The sequence below is a fragment of the Impatiens glandulifera genome, chromosome 1, assembly GCF_907164915.1.
Source record: "Impatiens glandulifera chromosome 1, dImpGla2.1, whole genome shotgun sequence".
NCBI classification, from domain to species: Eukaryota; Viridiplantae; Streptophyta; class Magnoliopsida; order Ericales; family Balsaminaceae; genus Impatiens; species Impatiens glandulifera.
Window position 1 is genome coordinate 93,996,089 of NC_061862.1, and position 21,674 is coordinate 94,017,762.

The following is a 21,674-nucleotide window of genomic DNA, read 5'->3' on the forward strand; positions in this document are numbered from 1 at the left end:
TCAAATCTAGAAATTGTCTAAATCTGATCTTAAACTTTTGTATTTTTTTTTCTCTCTTTTGAGTTTTTTTAATAAAATGGCACTAAGTTGTTTTAAAAAAAAATCCCTTACGGTGCCTCTTCCCTTAGATTGATGTACTATATGAATTTCTTAAGAGACGAATAGAGTAAAGACGAATCGAATTTATAAATATGAATTTGATGAACAATGATGTCGTTCTAAACATGCCAATCCATTTCTGGCCAAATCTCAATCGGTTTCAAATTTAATTTTAATTAATTGAAATAACCCTAATGGTGCTAATGGTGCCTCTTCCCTTAGATTAGATTGATGTACTATATGAATTTCTTAAGAGACGAATAGAGTAAAGACGAATCGAATTTATAAATATGAATTTGATGAACAATGATGCCGTTCTAAACATGCCAATCCATTTCTGGCCAAATCTCAATCGGTTACAAATTTAATTTTAATTAATTGAAATAACCCTAATTTTCTTGTAATATATACTTCCAAACACGTTCACAGAATTAAGAATTAATATATTTAACAGAAGTAATTATTATTATTTTATTTTCATTATGTTAAAGATTAGATTGAAATGAAATATTTCACTATAAAAATAATATAAATTTAAAAGGACGTGGATATGACAAGGCAGGACAGTTGGACGAAATTTGAACAGAGTTAAATATTTCTGTTAAGTTTAATAAATTTAAAACCTTTTGAAAAGTTTGTATACATAAATAAAATTTTACAACTTAATAAATAAATTTGATATTTCTATCCAATCTTTATCCAACTTTATAAATAAAATTGGAAATCTTCCCATTTTAAAATATAAAACTCTATTAACTTGGTCGGTTAAAATGTTGTACTTATATGATTAGGTTACAACTTTCACATTTATTATATTTATATTATGATTATTAGGGATAAGAAAATATTTAAATAATGATTAAAGAGATTTCATACATTTTGAAATTTATGTTTGAACATAAATGGTCAAATTGAATACCTTGTTGGAACAAAATTTACCTCAATAATGTGTTACAGTAAAATTATAAAATATTAATTCTTATTCTTCCTCCTTAATTAATTGTTATAGAGATACAAATAATTATAAGATTCAATTGTTAAATAGAAATGAAATATCCTGCATTTTTCTTTCAACTTGTAAGTCCGAAGACATCAAATATCATATTTTTTAGATGTTTCAATAAGCATATTTTGTCTCAACTCTCCCATCTCAATATTAGATCTCTCTCGGTATTGATAATTTGATATAGATTTGGATCTTCATGATCTCAATAAAGATATGGATAAACAGTAGGGCCGGTATGGGTAGAATCACTTTTTTATATCTTTTAATTAATTTTAAAACAAATAACTATTTTTAAAGTATGTATTATATTAGATATTAGTTTTTAATATTAAGAATTATAATTAGGATGTAATTCAATTTAGTGTATTTTTATAATTCTTAATTTCATTCTTTTTAGTTCGAAATTGTAATTATATATATTTTTTTATCCAATCAAATTAACTTATTATTTTATCATTTAAAATACGATTAAAGTTTTTGATATTTTTTATTTTGAATTTAGGATGTTAAAATATAAATCAGTGTCTTTTTAATTTTTTAGTTTAGTAAATTAATATTTTGAAAGGTTATATATATATATATATATATATATATATATATATATATATATATATATATATATATATTATTTAAGAAGTTAACCTGTTAAATTAATATTTTTTTAATTTTGAAAGTTAAATGTTGAACCGATATTTTTTTTAATCTATGAAATTAAAATGTTGAAACGATATTTTTTTAATTGAAAATCGAAACATAAAAAATCTATTGACACTTGAGCTATTTTATTTGGTTGGGTCAAACTAATATTTTAATAAAATATATAATATATTAAAATTATTTTTATCATATTAGTTTTTTTTAAACATAGGAATTTAGAGTAAATTACAATTCTATAGTTTTTATCTTAAAATGTAAGAATTTAATACTGAATTTCATGAAATTGGTAAAATTTCAATATCAATTTCAATTCTAGTTCCATTCATCCAAACATACATTTATATATGTAATTTAAAATTTATAAAAAATATAATTTTATTTTAAAAATTGCCCACAAAATATTTTAAAAGAGAGTAATTGAAGAACAGTCAAACAAAACATTACATAAAAAAAATTCATTAAAAACAAAAAAAAAATATAATACTTGTTATTCAAATTTTTTATTTTTTATTTTTTATTTTGAGAATCAATAGGCCATGTCTTTCATCTATATTTGGATAAACCTTTATATAATGCGATTATAATTTATTAGTATTATTATTTTTACAATAAAGTTAAAACCAAAAAAATAATTTTGTTTTTAGTACCTATATTTATTTATACTAAATATATTTTCAAGATGTTTGACGAGATAAAATTCATTAACAAGTAACTAGACCGAGGCTAAATTAGCAAAAGTTTTATTGAAAATGTAAAAGTAAGCATTATTATCAAAAACTAGTTAACATATTCACCTTGCAATTGGAAGAATTAATCAAATAATAAATTACCAAACATTAAAATGTTATATTATAATTTAAAAAATATATTTTCAATTTAAAATTAATAATTAAGATCGCATGTTTAAAAATATGTTTAACAGTTATTCAATTAAATTAACAAAATTGATAATAAAATAGAAAAACAAATCACATAATTGAATAATTATAGTACATAAATAAATATTTTATCTCTTTTCAAATGAATTTATAATATTAATTTTCTAATATTCTAATTAACCATTTAAATTAATATACAAAATGATAAAAAAATGAAGACAAAACATAATATCAAAATGAACATTAAAAAATAGTTACATTAAATTATGTGTTCTATTGTATAAGTTAAAATATCAAATTTTAAAATTAGTAAACATTTATTTTATCTTATTTTAAATTTGTTTATTATTTTCTCGTCAAATAATTTTACCCTACATATCTTATCCTTCAAGGATTACCAACATTGGAATCACCATTCTTTTATCCTCAAATTCATACATTTCATCATATCTTCTTCTTTAATGATTCCCATTAATAACGATCATCATTCCCTCTCAATTTCTTTAATTCGAATTCACATATTTTATCATATTTTATCCTTCAATGCCTTTAATGATTTCATTCTCAAATTCGCACTATCATTCTCTCAATTCCTTTAATTTAAATTCTCATTATTAACACCATTATTTAACCATTGAATTACTTATGATTGTTGAGTTTAATTTATATTTATATATATATATATATATATATATTTAATTATTTTATTGAACAAAAAATAAAAAATATAATGAATAAAAATAATAATTATATAAATAATAGATATGGAGAGAATATATAAAAAGTAGTATTTTTTATAAATTATTTAGAAATTTAGATTAAAATATTTTAAAATTTTATATATAATTATATGTTATAAAATAATTATTGATATATATATATATAATTTATTTAAAAATTTTAATTAAGAAAAATAGTTACAAAATGGTATATTTAATAAATATGGAGATAAGTAAAAAATATTTTAATCTAAATTAAAAAAGAATATTAAGAGTCAATTTAATTAATATGGAGAGAGAAAAATATGTTAATACAAATAAGACACAAATATTTAAATTAGATTAATTTATTTTATTTAAATATATTACGAATTAATTTTTAATTATATTTTTTATATATATTTAATATATAATTATTTATTTATTAGAAAAGAATATAAAATATAATTTCAAAAGAAACAAAATAACATTTTATAAATAAAATTTCATAATTAATTATTTATTTATTATATCCATACCAATCAACTCAGGGTCGGGTTTGAGTTTAAATTTATTAACCCGATTCATTTTGAGTAACAAAAAATTCAAAACACTGCCGACCCAACGCCCAACGCGCTGCACACCAATTCCTGCAAATTTATTATTAAGCGTTATTAGATATATATATATATATATAGATTATGACTTATCATAAAGTTGATATAATTAATTTATCATTAACACCAATCATTTTATTTTGAGGATTAATAATAGGTCTTAATTATGTTAGTTGACATTTATGATTAATATGAATAAATAAAATGTTTTTATCACTTACAAAAAAATATAAATATATATAATCTCCAAACAAAATATAAAAATATATAAAGTCTTCAAAATTTATAATATCCAAAATCTATCAAGTTGATAACTATTACAAAAAGTGAACAAATGTTCTCCAAAAATCTTCATTTCCAAACTAATTTTGACTTAAATAAACCTATAAAAACAAATAATCAATTTAACTTCTTCTTAACTGAAAGTTATATCAATATTCAAGATTAACCAACCAAATAATAGTAAAGGTATGTTTCATAATATCAAGCCATTTCTAACACAAAGAACAAACCACAAACATGCAAATATATAATATCAAAATAACTAACCAAATAATTACAACTACAAAACTAAACATACATAGTAATACTAACTTTGGAATAGTGAGTTTGGAATAGTGAGTTGTTAGCTCAAGTGACATGAGCTTAATAGACCAAATGTCATATATTTGATTCTCTTCAAGGTGACACAAGAATATTCTTACATAGTACAAACGTTTTTTTTCAAATACACCTCAAGACCTTTTTAAAATAATAACTTTTTTATTATTAAGTTTACCTTTTATAATACAAAATTTTTCTAACAATAAAATAAAAAATAACTCATATTTTTTAGCATATACAAACTAATTTTAATACTAATTTTATACAACACTAAGAAAATAGTTTTAAATTATATTATATAAACTCAATTATACCACCTCCATTCTTATTCAAACTATTAAAAAGTTGGTAGATTTCTTAATACAGCTTCTAAATCTAATGATATTGTCTATTTAAATGGTTAAATGTGTTTGGAAGCTATATATTTAATTTGTTGTCTTATATTTTTTGTCTAAATTTTAATGATATGTATGCAGTACAAATTATATATGTTATAAGTTGTGTAGAAGTATAAATTGTAATTATATATAAATTGTATATGATACTATAAGTTGTATATGTTATTGATGTTTGATATTAATTATAAAAAATGGTATATGATGCATGTGGTTTATAGTTTTGTGTTTGATATATAGTATAATAATGTAGTATAAGTTGTATAAATATGAATTTAAAATTATTATTATTATTATTATATTTAAATAATATTATTTATTATTATAAATTATTGAACTGTTATTATTTATTATTTAATAATTAATATTATTTTAATTAAATTATAAAAAATTAATTATAATATAAACTGTAAATTATATTTATTTAATTTGAATATTATTAATAATTGTAATAAATAAACTTAAAATAAAATAAATATATAAAATAAACAATATTATTTTTAATAAATAAATATATAAAATAATAATTAATAAAATTATGGTTATAAAATAAAAATATTTTTTATAATTAAAATATTAGACTATTTAAATATATATATTAAAAATAATTATTTATAATAATAATATTAAAACTAAATAAAATATATTTAATATATTATATAATAATAAATTATATAAAATATTAATAAAGGGTATAATGATAAATTAAAAATTAAGTGATATAAGAAAAATATTGTACCTCATGGAAGAAGTCAATAGGTGGGCCGTTTAACCTATCCAATCCAAAACTATTGGGTGAAGAAGATGTTGGTTCGCACCAACGTAGTTCTTAGCTGCACGCAGTCGGAGTCTCGCGTCGTTAATACACCATCATATGCAGTGCAGACTGGCTTAGGAAAGCGCATTGTATGGTTAGACTAGAAAAAAAAGTTTGTGGTCGGTGGTAAGTGTTTCGAATTTCAAACCTTATTAGATCGTCCTAGAGTTGTGGTTATTTCAGAATGTAAGATGGTCAAGAGGAGATCGATCGAAGTGAATGAGAATAATTTGAAGTTGATCCGTAAATCTCTCCGTTCATCATCATAGAAGAAAGAGCGAATTGGATCTGGTCCTAATAATGAACATTTTTGGTCTGTCTATAATTCACATGGAATGTATATTGCTTTATGGTGTGAGATCAAAATAGTCTTTATAATGTCGATTGCAAATTGTTTAATTCCATTAGGTGGAGGAAAGACTCCGTCGACTTGTTAATGGTCGATCGACCGTCACTAAGAAATTGCAGGTTAAAAGTGAAATTTCTAATGTTGTGGATGTGAATAGACAAGCGTATGAAATAGAGCATGTCACTAAGAGGGTTGAACTAGGTTCAACACAGAATGATATTTGAATTTGTTTGTTTGGAATGTCTATATTGTTATGGAACTCTAATCTTCTTCGTAGAGTAGGAGATGATCTTGGTGGGTTCATTGAATGCGATTAGAGTTATAAAACGGAAATGATGAAGGATGGGTTTGAATTCTTGAACGTCAGATATCTAGAAGTCCTTCTTATGGATAACGTGATTGTAAACTTATGGTTTGGCCAGAACGTTCTACTGAGGTTTTAATAATGACATATATTAGTTCTTGTTCTGGTCCTAACAATGATATCATTGTTGAACCTTTATCGACAACTCATCGAGTACGACATTAGGAGCACGTGTTAAGAACTTAGTGATGACTCCTTTCTATGTGGATCAGATTCGTTTAGCTGGGCTTACTAATGTTGAATGATTAATAGCTGTGGAGGATAATAAGCGGGTATTGAGTCTTGATGTCTTATATACCGCAGATGTCACAATGTGTACTAGAAAAGGTGGGTCATGAGGTTGGGTCCGATGTTATTCCACCTCTATATTCGACTCATCTTTCTCATGAGTGTCCCGCCTCAAATAAGGATCATGTCAAGGTTATGGAGTATTCATCTAAGATGCACACGGTTGAGGTGAATATCGAGATTTTTTCTCCTCTTTTGCACGTGCCCGAGACTGTTAACCATGCTTCTCCCGTTGATTCCCCTATGAGAAACAATTTACATTTGGTCTCATGCCAAGATAGGGTGCCCCCAGTTTCACATCCAATCTCAGATTTAATTGATAATCTAGAGCAGGTTGAAAGGGTTGAAGCTGATATATGGTCCTCTTTTCTAGTTTGACTAATATCACCCAAACAAATCTCTTTATCCCATTGTCGAACCGACTATGGTCATTCATGAGGTTTCTAAGGAAGAATTCATTGAGTCTGATCCTGAGTACAATGTCTAAGAGGAGGTTTGTGCAGATTTCTCGACTCATAATATTATTTTGAAATGAGAATATATCTCCGGTGCAATAAGTTTTAAGGTGTGAGACAGAGGTTTGGCCGAAGATTCTTGAGAATCCCCCAGTTCCATATTGTTATCTTTGAAGTGAAATGAAGATAATTGTTCTGCCTAATGGTAATATTATTGATGGAAAACGTGTTTCAAACCTTAATTGGGCGTATTCTAATTAATTTATCTTAATGATTGGAAAAATTATGGCGTGGAACGTTTGTGGGATGAACGATAGTGCAAAGCACAAAATAATAAAGTCTTTGGTTGATACTTTGAGGTGTGATATTTATTGCTTTAGTAATATGAATCAATGGATTAGTCGTGACCTATGTAATTGGAGATTGTGTGGATGAGAGGCTCTTAATTCTGTCGGAGCATTAGGTGCGATTCTGGTAACTTGGAATGAGGATTTATTTGAGAAAATTGACGTTAAAATAAGTCAATTTTTGGTTAGTATTCAATTTCGTAACCGTGTGATAATTTTCGTTGGGAGTTTTCGACGGTGTACGGACTTGTTCTTTCTAACCTTAAATCTAATTTTTTCAATGAGCTTATGGAGGTGAGAAGTATTTGAGATTTACCTCTTATTTTTTTGGGGATATGAATGAAGTTAGGGTTCCTATTGAGAAAAAAGGAGCACATAGACTCACAAGGCATATGCGTGAGTTTTCTAAGACAATCGAAAATTTTGGAGCTCGTTGACTTACCTTTGGAAGGAGGGCAATTCACATTTATAAGAGGTAACAGACACAATGAGAGTGTGCAATCCCGCATTGATAGATTTCTTGTGAAAACTCGATTTTCCGCAGTGTATCTAATATATTTTAGAAGGTCTTAACGTGGAGCTGTTTTGATCATCGTCCAAACCTTATTGACTGGAGGGAGGTGGTTTTAACTAGTCGGCCTTTCAGATTTGAGAACACATGGTTGACTAGAGATGGTTTTATCTCAAAGGTGGATGGGTGGTGGGCGAGTGATGTCGTGTTTGGCTCCACATCATCTAGGCTATTTATTAAGCTTAAAAATCTACGGAAGTTGCTTAAAATATGGTTTGTGGGGGATCATGCATTATTTTCCTACAAGGTTGAGGTTTTAAGTTGTTAAATTTTAACAATTGATGGTGCGGAGGAAGTTCGTGATCTCTCTATTATAGAAATTTCTACACAAATTTATCTAGTAAGTAAGTTGCTTGAACTATGTAAAGAGGAAGAAATTGGGGCAAACCAATGTAGTGGAGTAATTTAGTTGCGGGAAGATGATAAAAATACTAAGTATTTCCATGACATCTCTAAAGCACAAACGATAAATAACGCTATTAACTCGATATCCATTATTGGTGTCGTGCATGAGATCGAACCAACTATATCTAATAGTATTATTCAATTTTACAAAGATTTATTTCATGAACCATTTCGGGTTAGACCAAAGCTAAACAACATCAGTTTTGCATCTACAAATGAAAATGTGAAATGCATGTTGGAAGCTCATTTCTCTATCGAGGAGGTGAATGCGGTAATAATGGATTGTGGTAGTGATAAGTCCCTCAGGAGCGACGGTTTTACTTTGGGTTTTTTAAAAAGGCTTGGGAGTTTTAAGGCTGATATCATGGCGGTTATGAATCATTTCTATCAATTTTTATCTTTTGAAAAAAGTTAGAATTCTACATTGATTGTCCTAATTTGCATGGCAGCCAGAACTATCGCATGAAGAATTTCCAACCCATAAGTTTGGTTGCATCATTTTACAAGATAGTCTCGAAATGTTTGGCAAACAGAATGCGTGGAGTTTTGGTTACAGTTATCTCTAGCAATCAGATGGCTTTCATCAAAGGCCGTCAAATATTCGATTCGGCACTAACCGCTAATGAGTGTATTGATTCGTCTAACTTTAGAGGCGATAAATATGCTTTTGTCAAACTCAATATTGAGAAAGCATATGATCATGTTAACTGGAAGTTCCTTTTTGATATTATGGGTAGAATGGGTATGGGAGAAAAATGGATCGAATGGATTAGATTTTGCGTATTGACGACGAAATTATCTATTATCGTGAATGGGAGCTCTCATGGTTTCTTTGAGAGTTCAAGGGATTTAAGACAAGGGTACCCTCTTTCCCCTTTCTTATTTATTATTGTTATGGAAGACCTTTCTAGAATGATGTCGTTTGTCGAAAATGAGGGTTTGTTTCGTGGGGTGGAGTGCGGTTCGAGATGATCTCTGTTCTCAATGTCTTATTTATTATTTGCAAATGACAATATTTTTATGATTCAGGCTACTAAGAGAAATATCAAGCACTTTTATGATATTCTCTAGTTATTTGGAGCGTGTTCGGGACTGTGTATTAATTTAGGTAAGTCTGATATCTTATTCTCTAATTTAGTTTCGTTTAGGAGAAAGATTAGATTGGCATGTATTCTAGGATTTAAAATTAGGATTTTCCGTCTATGTATCTCGGGCTCCCTCTAGGGGATAAAGCTAACTCCAAAGCTTCTTGGGACCCGATCATCAGTAAAATGGAGAGGAAACTTCCCATTTGGAAAAGTAAGATGATTTATAAGGGAGGTCGTTTAGTCCTTATCAAGAGCGCTCTTTCTCTAATGCCAACTTATATGATGTCTCTATTTGTCCTCCCAAAGTGTGTGACCGTGAATATGGAGAGAATTATGTGTAAATTCTTATGGAGATCGTCTGGTTCCTCATTTTTTCATTTAATGAGTTGGAATAAGGTTAAATTAATAAAAGAGCATGGGGGACTGAGAATTCGTGATCTTATTTCTTTTAATAAAGCCTTATTATCCAAATGGTGTAGTAGACTTGCATTTGAGCAAGAGAGTATTTGGGTTAAATTGATTAAATATAAATATGGTCAGAATAAGTTTGGTTGGTTCATCAAGAATTCTTATAGACCCGTGGGATGCAACATTTGGGGTGGTAATTATGTCATGTGGAAGATTTATCGGGAGCATTCAATTTTTATTATGGGTGATGGAAGTTCGATTAGTTTTTGGAACGACACTTGGTGTGGTGTTAAATGTTTGGTGAAAGTTTTCCCCGAGATTGCTTCTATTTCTATTTGTAGAGATGCATCTGTCAAAGATATGTTTGTCATTCAGTCTAGTGGTTTGCTAACCGTATTAGGTCTAAAAGAAGGTTGAACAGTGAAGAAAACATGTCCAATGATAGACTTTTGTTCATGGTTAGAAATAAGAGTTAAATCCGTCTTCTCAAGATTCTATGCAGTGGCATGATCTAAATAACTTTTATATGGGACATTGTTACACTTTGTTCAATAAAGTTAGCCCGATTAATCTGTGTTGGGAAAATTTACGGGAGTCTAAGATGCCTACCAAGATCTCCTTTTTTGGTTGGAATGTTATTCACGGTGGAATTTTCACTGAAAATAAATGTATGAGAAAATGTATGATTATTGTGTGTCGTTGTCGTATGTGTTACAAAGAGGTTGAGACAGATTCTCATCTACTTTTACATTGTCACATTGTTTCAAATATATGAAGTTTTATATGGAATTTGAATGGAATACAATGGGTTATGTCGGAAACTGTTTGTGACTATTGAGAGACATGGATTGAGGCGACTAAAAATGCGAGACTTTGAAGATGGTTCTCTATCCCTATATTTTTTTGGTGGACTATCTGGTTGGAAAGAAATCAGAGAACTTTTAGCAATAAAAATAAGTCGTTAATGATTATTCACAATGTCATTATCATGACGATGTCAGAGATTAGATCCGGAATACATGTCGATTCGTGTGGAGATTTTATTGCGATTCTTGAAAATCTTCGAGTCAATTAGTTATTCTAATATTGTATTCAATTTATACCTAACTTTTTTTATGTTATGCGTTTATTGTTGTGCTTAAACGATATTTTGAATTAATAGAACATTTAAAAAAAAGTATTTACCTAAAGGTATTAGTTACAATTTTATATCAAATATAAGGTATAAATTTATACCAATAATAAAATTCTAACCAACATCATATAAAAATAATATTAATATAGTTTATACTATACCAATAGTGTTATACTTATTTGGTATTAAGAGAGCCTCATCTATTTCATCATATTCTAAAGGACAATTATTTAACCTCTATTGGATCTCACAAAAAAGTATCGTTAAATATAAAAAAATGTATTAAATCATATTTTTATGCTACTTATTTGCGTATTTGCTTTTATGACACATCCATTTGAAAGAGTACCTTTTGTGAGAGGGAACTTATGAAATTATTCGATAACAGAGGACTTCAGGTGCATTTGAAAATGCTTTATCTAGCTAGAAATATTATTTTTTGAACAATTAACAATAAAAATCACCACATTCAAAAATAAGTTCATCCCAAGTTATTGTTACATATATAACAATCAAAGTCTAAAGAGAGGAAATCAACAACAACATAAATACATAATCAAACACAAGAGCATCTCATGGTGGTGCACACAAGCATCAAAATCGACACATATCCTATTTCCCTTAGTTTGTGTTGTACGATGGCTTATGTAATTGTAATTTACCACGTTATGAATTCATAGACCTATCTTTCAGTTGTTGACTATTTTGGTCTCTCAACTTGTTTTGCAATTTCTTGAGGGTCTCAATTTGATGTTTGAGTAATTTTGGATAACATTGTTATTTTTATACTTTATACTTAGGGGTGAACAAATGAGAAAACTCGACTCATATTTAACCCAAATTCAATTAGTCAACCCATTATCCAACCCATATTATTTATTAATATGAGTGGATATGATTTGGGTAACCCAAACTAAATTTTGGTTTTAATACATTTATTATGTTTTGACTCGTTTAAGATATTTTTGGCTCGTTTAACACATTTTTTAGTGTTTAACAATTATTTGATTTAGTTTTTTTTCCGTTTAATACATTTTTAACTTGATAAACATTTTTTTAACCCGTTTAACCAATATTTGTCACGTTTTGACCCATTAAAAAATTATTTAATTTGTTTTGATCCGTTTAATACGCTGTTGACCCAATATTTTTTTATATATTTACCATGTTTTGATTCGTTTAACACGTTTATAAAATGTGTAATATATTTTTTTATCCGTTTAATATTTTATTTAATAAATTAATTGATGAAATAATATGTGGAATAAACAAGACCTTGATAATGGTAAACTTTATTTATTTTTAAAACCAAACTAAATATTTAAAGAGATGTGTTATTGATTGTCTATATGTTTTAACAATTGTGATCTGTATTTTCTATTACTGAACTGTATACAATAAATATATTATTAATAAGTTTTACAAAAAAAAAATATATTGTTACTGAACTGTTTTTTCTATTCCACCAATTATTTCTCTTTGCTAAGTAGTGAAGAGGTCAAATAACAATACAGTGAATAAGAAAAACGTGAATTCTATAGATTAATTAAATAGAAAATAATTAAATTCATTTAATTTGGATAATTTGGATAACTCTAATCCAACCCAAATTAAACTCAACCCAAATTCAACCTAACCCAAACACAACCCAACCCAACCCAAACCAAATTAACTTACTCAAATTAATATTTTAAGTTTCGGTTAGGGTTGGAGTTTGGGTCAACCCAAGATATGTTCACCCCTAATTATACCTCAAAAATAGACTTTGAGGTGTTTCCACCTCTCACTTGATTAGTATATTCACTTATTCATTTATCGCTCATTCACAGATGAAACGAGGACCATTTTAATTCAAAGAAGTTTTGTAAACACATAAATACTCATCATGAACTCAACTTGCTCCATCCTTGTTGAAAATTAGAGGAGTGTCTTCAAAAGCTGCTTGTTCATCACTTGAATCAAGATGGGTAGCTGCATCACTAGTCCTCGTGACATTTAACTTCACTTAAACTAATTTGTAATTTTCTCTAAAATATATCTTTTAAGTGAATGTATATAATATTGTGAATCACTAGTGTTGGTCACGGTCACTGTTAAGATACTAAAAGAGGAAGTATGCCTTAATGCAAAAACAATAACAATAAGGGGTTACAATAGTGGTTCGATCAAAACAGACCTACATCCACTTTTGAAACACAAAAGACTCTCAACTTTATTATTAAGAATGTTACAAGAGTATTACAACAATTCTCTCATAATAAAATTTCACACATGACTCACAAGGAAGCGATACTTTAAAGACAAAGACTTGACTTTATAAAGTGTTCGTGTGCATATTTAAATAAGCCACAATTATGTCAATATTAATATATTGTCAAAAACTCTCATAGAGCTTCCAAAATATCCGTACCATATGTCCTAATTGTATTTTAATAACAAAATATCTAATATTTTTTTGTTAATCTTATTTTCTAATATTAATATTATACATCAAAAGATATAGATTCTTTTTATTGAATATACCATTTCTTTGTACCAAGAGTGTGTATCATAAATATATCATATTTTTAATATTGTAATGCATTCTCAACCTTCCACCTTGATTTACATGTTATCTCCAGTGTATATAATATTGTGAATTATCCTTGTTGGTCACAACTGAAATATCAATTATAAATGACTTTATTTTTTAATTTTAGTAATATATTTTTTGTTTTTAGAAGTTTGATATGTATAATATTATAATTTTTTAAAAAAAAATATCTCTTCCTAACTATGTTAAACTTTTGTTGTGGTCACTTGATGTAAGTATATGCAATTGTTCTATTTATTTATATATATTTAGATTTCGATTATATGACATTGTTCTTTAATTGAAACACATAAAAATGATTAACACTTATTACATATTATATTTTAACTCACCAAGAGGTAAACATTACGTTTATATCTGAATTGAGTCAAGATAAGAATAGGAAAATGTTAAAATTAAAGGCCATGACATCCTTTTAAGTATAATAATTTACAGAATATTTAATATCATACAACCATATACCAAAGAGAATATGAAAGTAAATGTTACTCTAGATCTAGATACTTTTTAATTGAATGTTACTCTAGATCTAGATACTTTTTAAGTGAATTTAGAGAAGTGAATAAATAATAAGAGATTAAAACGTGTCAAAATGAATTAAGAGAAAGGAGATCGAAATTTATGGTACACTCTAGATCTAGATATATAATTTTTAAACTTATCCAGTTTAAATTATAAATTATAAAATATAAATATTTTTCTGAACTATTAATTAAAAAAATTAGTACTAACTCTTATTTCAATTTAAAATGTTTATCGGTGATAATCGAATATAATTTTTGATATCTTAATACATGACTATTTTCATTTAAACCATCCTAACCAGTTATATTTTAAATTATAAAAAAAATGAATGTGTATCACAAAGAAAATATCATTTAATACTTTTGTTTGTGCTATTTTGTGTTTCTATTTCAATAGAAATAAAATTGGTCCTTTTTTTTCTTACTATGTTCTATTATTATTGTTGACTGTTTAAAGATAAAACAAATGCTTGATGTATGTTGAATTGTTAGAGCTTATTTTCTATTAAAGAGTTATAGGGAATGAGGTTGTTGTATCTTGAATCTAATGTTACCATGCAAAATTAATAATTAGTTTTAAGTTAAATTAGGTTGATTTATGTCTCATTTGATTTGAGAGTTTTTATAAAAAAAAATCTTATTTTTTTATATTTTTTTTTATCATATCAATATCATATATTTTATTAATTAAAATAATCTTCCTTTATTTTTATTAAATTTTAATTTAAAATAAAAAAAAATATTTGAATAATTAAATTGATAAAAAAATTTAATAACCTATTTTTTATCATTTAAAAAAAATCTTAATGTGTATCACAAAGAAAATATCATTTAATACTTTTGTTTTTGCTATTTGGTGTTTCTATTTCAATAGAAATAAAATTGGTCCCCTTTTTTTTTCTTACTATGTTCTATTATTATTGTTGACTGTTTAAAGATAAAACAAATGATTGATGTTAGAGCTTATTTTCTAATGTTACGATGCAAAAATAATAATTAGTTTTAAGTTAAATTAGGTTGATTTATGTCTCGTTTGATTTGAGAGTTTTTATAAAAAAAATCTTATTTTTTTATAATTTTTTTTATCATATCAATATCATATATTTTATTAATTAAAATAATCTTCCTTTATTTTTATTAAATTTTAATTTAAAATAAAAAACATTTTAATAATTAAATTGATAAAAAAAATCTAATAACCTATTTTTTATCATTTAAAAAAAATCTTAAATAAAAAAAAGAAAAAAAAGCTGGACAATAAAAAGTAAAATGGTACTCATCCTATTTGAAACAAATAAATGATTGGTGTTATAAATTTCAAATATAATTTGGTCGGTGTTAATAACTAATTGTACGTTGCCAATTCTTAAAGTTAAACAAACAAAATTAACAAAATAAATTTTAATCAAGTTAAAAAGATAAAAAAAATACTTTATTTTTACTATTAAATTTAATATATCGTTTTCATAATGTTGAAAACTGAATTTCTTTTTAATTAAAAAAAAAAATTGGTCCTGTTTTGAAATACTTTTTATTTCAAATTTATATCTAAATTCAGATAGATACATTACATGTTTGAAAATTATATTTTATTAGAGACATATATATTCAAAATTTTATTCATGCTTATTTATCTAAATTAAAAATAATAAACATAGTTTCATCTGAAAACAATTTTTTTTATGTAAAATGTTTCATTAAAATATTAAAATGAAGCTAAATTTAGTGTCACTCAAATTCATATATAATTTTTAACTAATTCTAATATATCCTCTATAATCATAAAATACAATAAAAGCTTTTTATTCTGGGATGTTTATGATTTTTTTATTATTTTTCTTATAAATTCTTTTTTTAACATATCTTTAACATCAAGTTAATTATTCTTTTAATCAAATAAAAATATTTTTGCTTTATCTTTATTAATTAAAAAAATTTAAATCTAAAACGACGTGATTAAACCAATTACAATTCAAATAACATTTTTTTTATTAAACAATCTTTTTAAAAAGAATCTTAAAAAACAAAACAAGATCAAACAAACAAGCTCTAAAGGTTTCTAAATAGATCTAATTAGAAATACAAAGTCTTAATTAATATAAATAGAGAATTCAAGAACAAGATACAATAATAATAATGATTGAATAAAATATTTGCTTAAGCATTTAAATAACACATATATTCACCTATAAATTAATCCTCATTTTCAACCATCAAAACAACAAACACTATCTAGTTTTCTCTTTACTCAGTACACCATTTAAACATGACCACTCCGGCGACCACCACCACCATCCTCCTCCTCTTTTTCTTGGCCACCCTTAGCCTCGTGATGGCGGACATGTCAATCATGGAGTATGACAACAAGCACCCCTCAAAATCCCGGAGCGACGAAGAAATTATGAATATTTACAAAACATGGATGACAAAACATGGAAAAGCTTACAATGGGATTGAGGAATCCGAAAAGCGCTTCAATATTTTTAAAGATAATTTGCTCTTTGTAGATGTTCATAACTCGGAGGAACGAACCTACAAGGTTGGATTGAACATGTTTGCCGATCTAACCGACGAAGAGTACCAATCATACTACCTTGGCATGAAATATGATGCCCGTGACCAATTTGTTCAGTCAAAGCTTGCCAGCCAAAGGTATGCCGCCTCCTCCGGTGAAAATCTGCCGGAGTCGGTTGACTGGAGGAAGGAAGGCGCTGTTGGACCAATTAAGGACCAGGGAGAATGCGGTAAGGTTTCTAAATTAATCAACTTTTGGTTAAAGTTTTGTGTAAGAGAAAGTAAAATTAACTTTTTTTTTTATTTTTTTTTTATGTAGTTTTGAAGAAGCAAAATAAACTCTTTCTAATAAAACAATATTTGTGTCTAATTATAAATGATGATAAATTAACGTTTCCAAATTAATTTAAGGCTAGCTAGATACAATTTATTTCATATTTTATTAAAGTTTATATTTCATGAATTGTAAGTCTATAGACTTATGACAATTACTTTATTTTTTTAAGTTTTAATCTTTTGAGTTTTTGATGTATTTTTATAAATAAAGACGTTACAAAAACATCCTTTCTTGAAATTTAAAAAAAAAATGGAGGACTCATGATATACCTCTATCTTGTTTTTAGATTATTTTTTTTTTCTCGTCTACAAATTTTGTGATCTACTTTGTGTGTGTTTTTGTTTAATATCAGGAAGTTGTTGGGCTTTCTCGGCGGTTGCGGCGGTGGAAGGAATCAACAAGATAGTGACGGGAGAGCTTATTGATTTATCCGAACAAGAACTTATCGACTGCGACCGAGCTCTCAACAAGGGCTGCAAAGGCGGACGAATGGAACGTGCTTTCAAATTCATTACTAGCAACGGTGGTATAGACACCGAGTCAGATTATCCTTATCTCGTCGCTGATGGCGTATGCAATACCACTAAAGTTAGTATCGCTCTTGTGTGCGTGCGTGCATGCATCCATGCATGCCTGCCTTTGGTGTTCCTTAATTAATTTACATATGTTTGTTGATTGATCGAATGATTGCGCGCAGTTGAATAAGAAGATGGTGAGCATAGACAGTTACGAATTCGTGCCTGCCAACAACGAATATGCTTTGAAAAAAGCGGTCGCACATCAGCCAATCAGCGTCGCCATTGAAGCTTATGGAAGGGAATTTAGACTTTATGAGTCGGTAAGTAGCTAGTCACAATTGAAAAGGTTTACTAATTGTTTTTGTGATTTTTGAGATTTAAAAGAGTCTATTTTGTGATTCTTTTGGTATATTAAAGGGTATTTTCACGGGCAATTGTGGAACCGCCTTGGACCATGCGGTGGCGGCGGTGGGGTATGGAAGTGAGCATGGAGTTGATTATTGGATCGTTCGAAATTCGTGGGGAGAGAATTGGGGTGAAGAAGGATATGTTAGGTTGAAGCGAAACGTCTTTTCAAGAAAGGGAAAATGCGGTATAGCTATGCTCGCTTCTTATCCCGTCAAGACTGAAAATGCAACCTTCATCTGATGAATTAAAAACTAGTAATGATGTCTTCCAAGTTAAAATAAGGTTATGGGGAATGGATGGTGCCCTATGTTGTTTGATATAATATTGTTGTCTATTTAACAAATCATGTTTCATTAATGAAATAATGAATTGTTATATTTAAAAATAATAATAAATAATAAATGATGACCAGTACTTTAAAGTTTTATTGGAGTTGAAATGCATTTAAAAAAAATATATATTCTATATTCTAAACTTGCGAGAATTAGTGGAACTTCGAACAGAATGGTCAGCTAAAAAGAATGTCCCGTGAAAAACATATAACTGTACCTAACAATCAACATATAATAAAACTCTCATACTACTTAAAAAACCATGAGTATACAAAAGTAAAATTATGGTGTGAAAACGTTTGATGCACACACCTCGCAATACTTTAACATGCGAATGACGTTGTTGTGGACCATTAATGACTTTCCCGCCTACGCGAATTTATCAGGCTGGAGTACGAAAGGTAATTCGCTTGTCCTTATTGTAACAACGACACGGTATCTCTTCGATTGGTTCATGGTTCCAAACAATGTTATATGGGTCATAGACGCTTCCTTCCACCAAAGCACAAATACCGAAGGGATAAAGAGTCGTTTGATGGTCGGACTGATTATAGAGAGCCCCCTAGATTGTTAACCGGGCAAGAAAGTTACGAGCAAGCACGAGACCTAGATGACATAATTCTTAGTACAGATCTGAGCAAGAAAACCAAGATATATCATGAAACGCGGGGAGACAATTGGAACAAACTTAACATTTTCTTCCGTTTGCCTTATTGGAAATTACTATTATTGAGACATAATTTGGATGTGATGCATATTGAGAAAAATATTTGTGATAGCGTGTTGGGAACAATAATAAATGTGAAAGAGAAGACTAAGGATGGTCCTAAAGTCCGTAAAGACTTACAACTTTTAGGCATAAAATCATGGTTACATCCTATAAATGATGAAAGAGTTGTTCATTATCCAGAAGCGCCTTTCACTTTGACATACGAAAATAAAAAAACGTCTTTGTAAATTTGTTAGATAAATTTAGACCGGTTCGAATAAACCTAACTTAAATAAACTTTCCATGCAGGAACAAGGAACCGGACCGGATGAACAAGAGAACCGACTGAAGAAACCTAACCGGTCAAGCTACCAAACCAATCAAGAGTATTCGGAACATGACCGCACAAAGGAAGAATCGGCCAAAGCTCAAAACCGGAACCATCAAACAGCCGATTATCCACAAGACAAGAATAACCGGAAGAAGTCCGGTTACTTCACTATCAAAAGACATTCGGCCAAGTCAAGAGGCCGACTAGTACAAGAAGATATTTTGGGTATCTGTTGTGAATGATACCAAAGAAACAGACTGAATACTTCCATATCCATGCAAGTCTGAGGAAAGACTGTAGGCTGCAGAAAACAGTACTACCGGATCCTTCTACTTAGGGATAAGCCAGAAAGGAAATCTTCAAAGTACAGACAACTGCCCAAACAGACAGTGCCTACATTGAGTAAAAGACAAACCCGGCAGGTCTGTCTTGCAAACCGGAAGAACAGACCGGCAGGTCTGAGACGACCGCAGGTCTGAAACCCTGAGACACTGAATCACTGCATCTCTGATCAGCCAATCAGATTCAAGGCTTTGAAATATGACCGTTGGCATATTTCACCTATAAAAGGAGGCAGTTGCAGAAGAGTAAATGCGGGACATTAAGCCAGACAAGTGAAGCGTTGAGAGCATTTACTACAAGTGATAACAATGTGACATTCTAGAAAGCCTAAGTGTTGAAAGTTAAAGTGTGTTCTACAATTTCGGTGTAAATTGTAAGAGTGTTATCGAGCAGAGAATAAGTCTCGATCGGCTTGTATTTGTATTCCTTAGTGAATATCCATCTCGCGGTTTCGAGAGGAAGGGGTGACGTAGGAGTTTTATCTCCGAACATCCATAAAATCTGTTGTGTTATTTACTTTCTGCCGGCTTCATCATCTGACCGACTAACTTAACTACACCGATCCAAATCGACTAACTTAACCATACCGAATATCCAGATTACTGAAACCGACCCACCATCTTCAAATCTTCATCATCCGAAACCGATTTCGCCTATCATACAAGTGTGCCGCTTCAACCTGAAAGCAAACCTCTTCCGCGCTTGAACCTAGTTCAAGGGTTTGTGACAGGTTGTGTAGTAATGAAACCCCGGTGTTAATCTCTAACCGGATTAACCACCACCCTACGAGTGAGAACCGCTAACCGGTCCAACCCCCGGTCCACCAGCGGCGACCTAGATCCTAACAATTGGTATCAGAGCAGTTAGTTTCAATACTCAAGCAAACATGTATCAGGATAGGCCTCCAATGCTAGAAGGTGATGACTTTGCCAACTGGAAGGCACGCATGCACCTGCACCTAGTCACCTTGGATGATGAAATAGAATTCATTCTAACCGACGGACCGATATTCATTGATAAAGATAGAAAAGAATGGACGGCTGAAGATAGGAGAAGGAACAATCTGGACAACCATGCAAGAAACCGGATCTCCAACAGCGTAGACAGAAACACTTATTGCAAGATCAGAGATTGCAAGACCGCGAAGGAAACATGGAATACGGTCATCCAGATCTTTGAAGGAAATGAAAGAACAAGGGAGAACAAAATAATGATGGCCACACAGAAGTTCGAAAGCATCAAAATGAAACCAGGAGAAACTATGAAGGAATACAGTGACCGGTTCACTGGTGTGCTGGATGAACTAGCAACTCTGGGCAAGAAGTATGAGAGCAAAGAGGTAGTTATGAAGGCTTTGAGATCTCTTCCAAGTACCTGGGATATAAAGACAATGGTAATGAGGGAATCAAAGAGCCTACGTAAGATGAAGCTATACGATGTATTCGAAGATCTAAAGGCATACGAATTCGAAATGAAATCTAGAACCGAAGAGGAAGTCTCGGCCTCAACATCAACCAGAGCATTATTCACATCTACAGAACCGGTTGTACCTGCTCCTGTACACACACCTGCACCGATACCGGTTCCTGCACCCGCACCTATCAGAACAGCCGAACAGTTTACTGAGGACGCCATGGCCATGCTCGCACAGAAGTTTGGGAGGTTCATGAAAAGGAGTCAACCGACAAACAACTACTATGGCGACAAATCCAATATAAGATGCTATAACTGTAACTGTATGGGACACTTTAAGTGGGAATGCAGGAAACCAAAGAGGGACACCCAGAAACCGGACTATCAAAATGACAGAAACAATTATCAACAAACCGGTGAAGGAAGTGAGGTACCGAAAGCACTAATAGCCGACGATGGAGGAAGTCTATGGG

The 21,674-nt window shown here is 29.2% G+C and overlaps 1 protein-coding gene across 1 annotated transcript; it reads left to right on the top strand.

The window, feature by feature from the left end:
* The first annotated feature begins 16,563 nt into the window (after window positions 1–16,563).
* Window positions 16,564–18,314, top strand: LOC124936610 (zingipain-2-like). The gene is made up of 4 exons (XM_047477127.1): window positions 16,564–17,041; window positions 17,501–17,736; window positions 17,846–17,986; window positions 18,084–18,314. The coding sequence occupies exons 1-4, from the start codon at window positions 16,564–16,566 to the stop codon at window positions 18,312–18,314; spliced, it is 1,086 nt and encodes a 361-aa protein (XP_047333083.1).
* The last annotated feature ends 3,360 nt before the right edge of the window (window positions 18,315–21,674 follow it).

Bases quoted from the DNA above. Each gene is read 5' to 3' on its own strand.
- LOC124936610 (XM_047477127.1), top strand. From the start codon at position 16,564: ATGACCACTCCGGCGACCACCACCACCATCCTCCTCCTCTTTTTCTTG. The intron at 17,042-17,500 runs GTAAGGTTTCTA...GTTTAATATCAG, and splicing joins TAAGGACCAGGGAGAATGCG to GAAGTTGTTGGGCTTTCTCG. The intron at 17,987-18,083 runs GTAAGTAGCTAG...GGTATATTAAAG, and splicing joins AATTTAGACTTTATGAGTCG to GGTATTTTCACGGGCAATTG.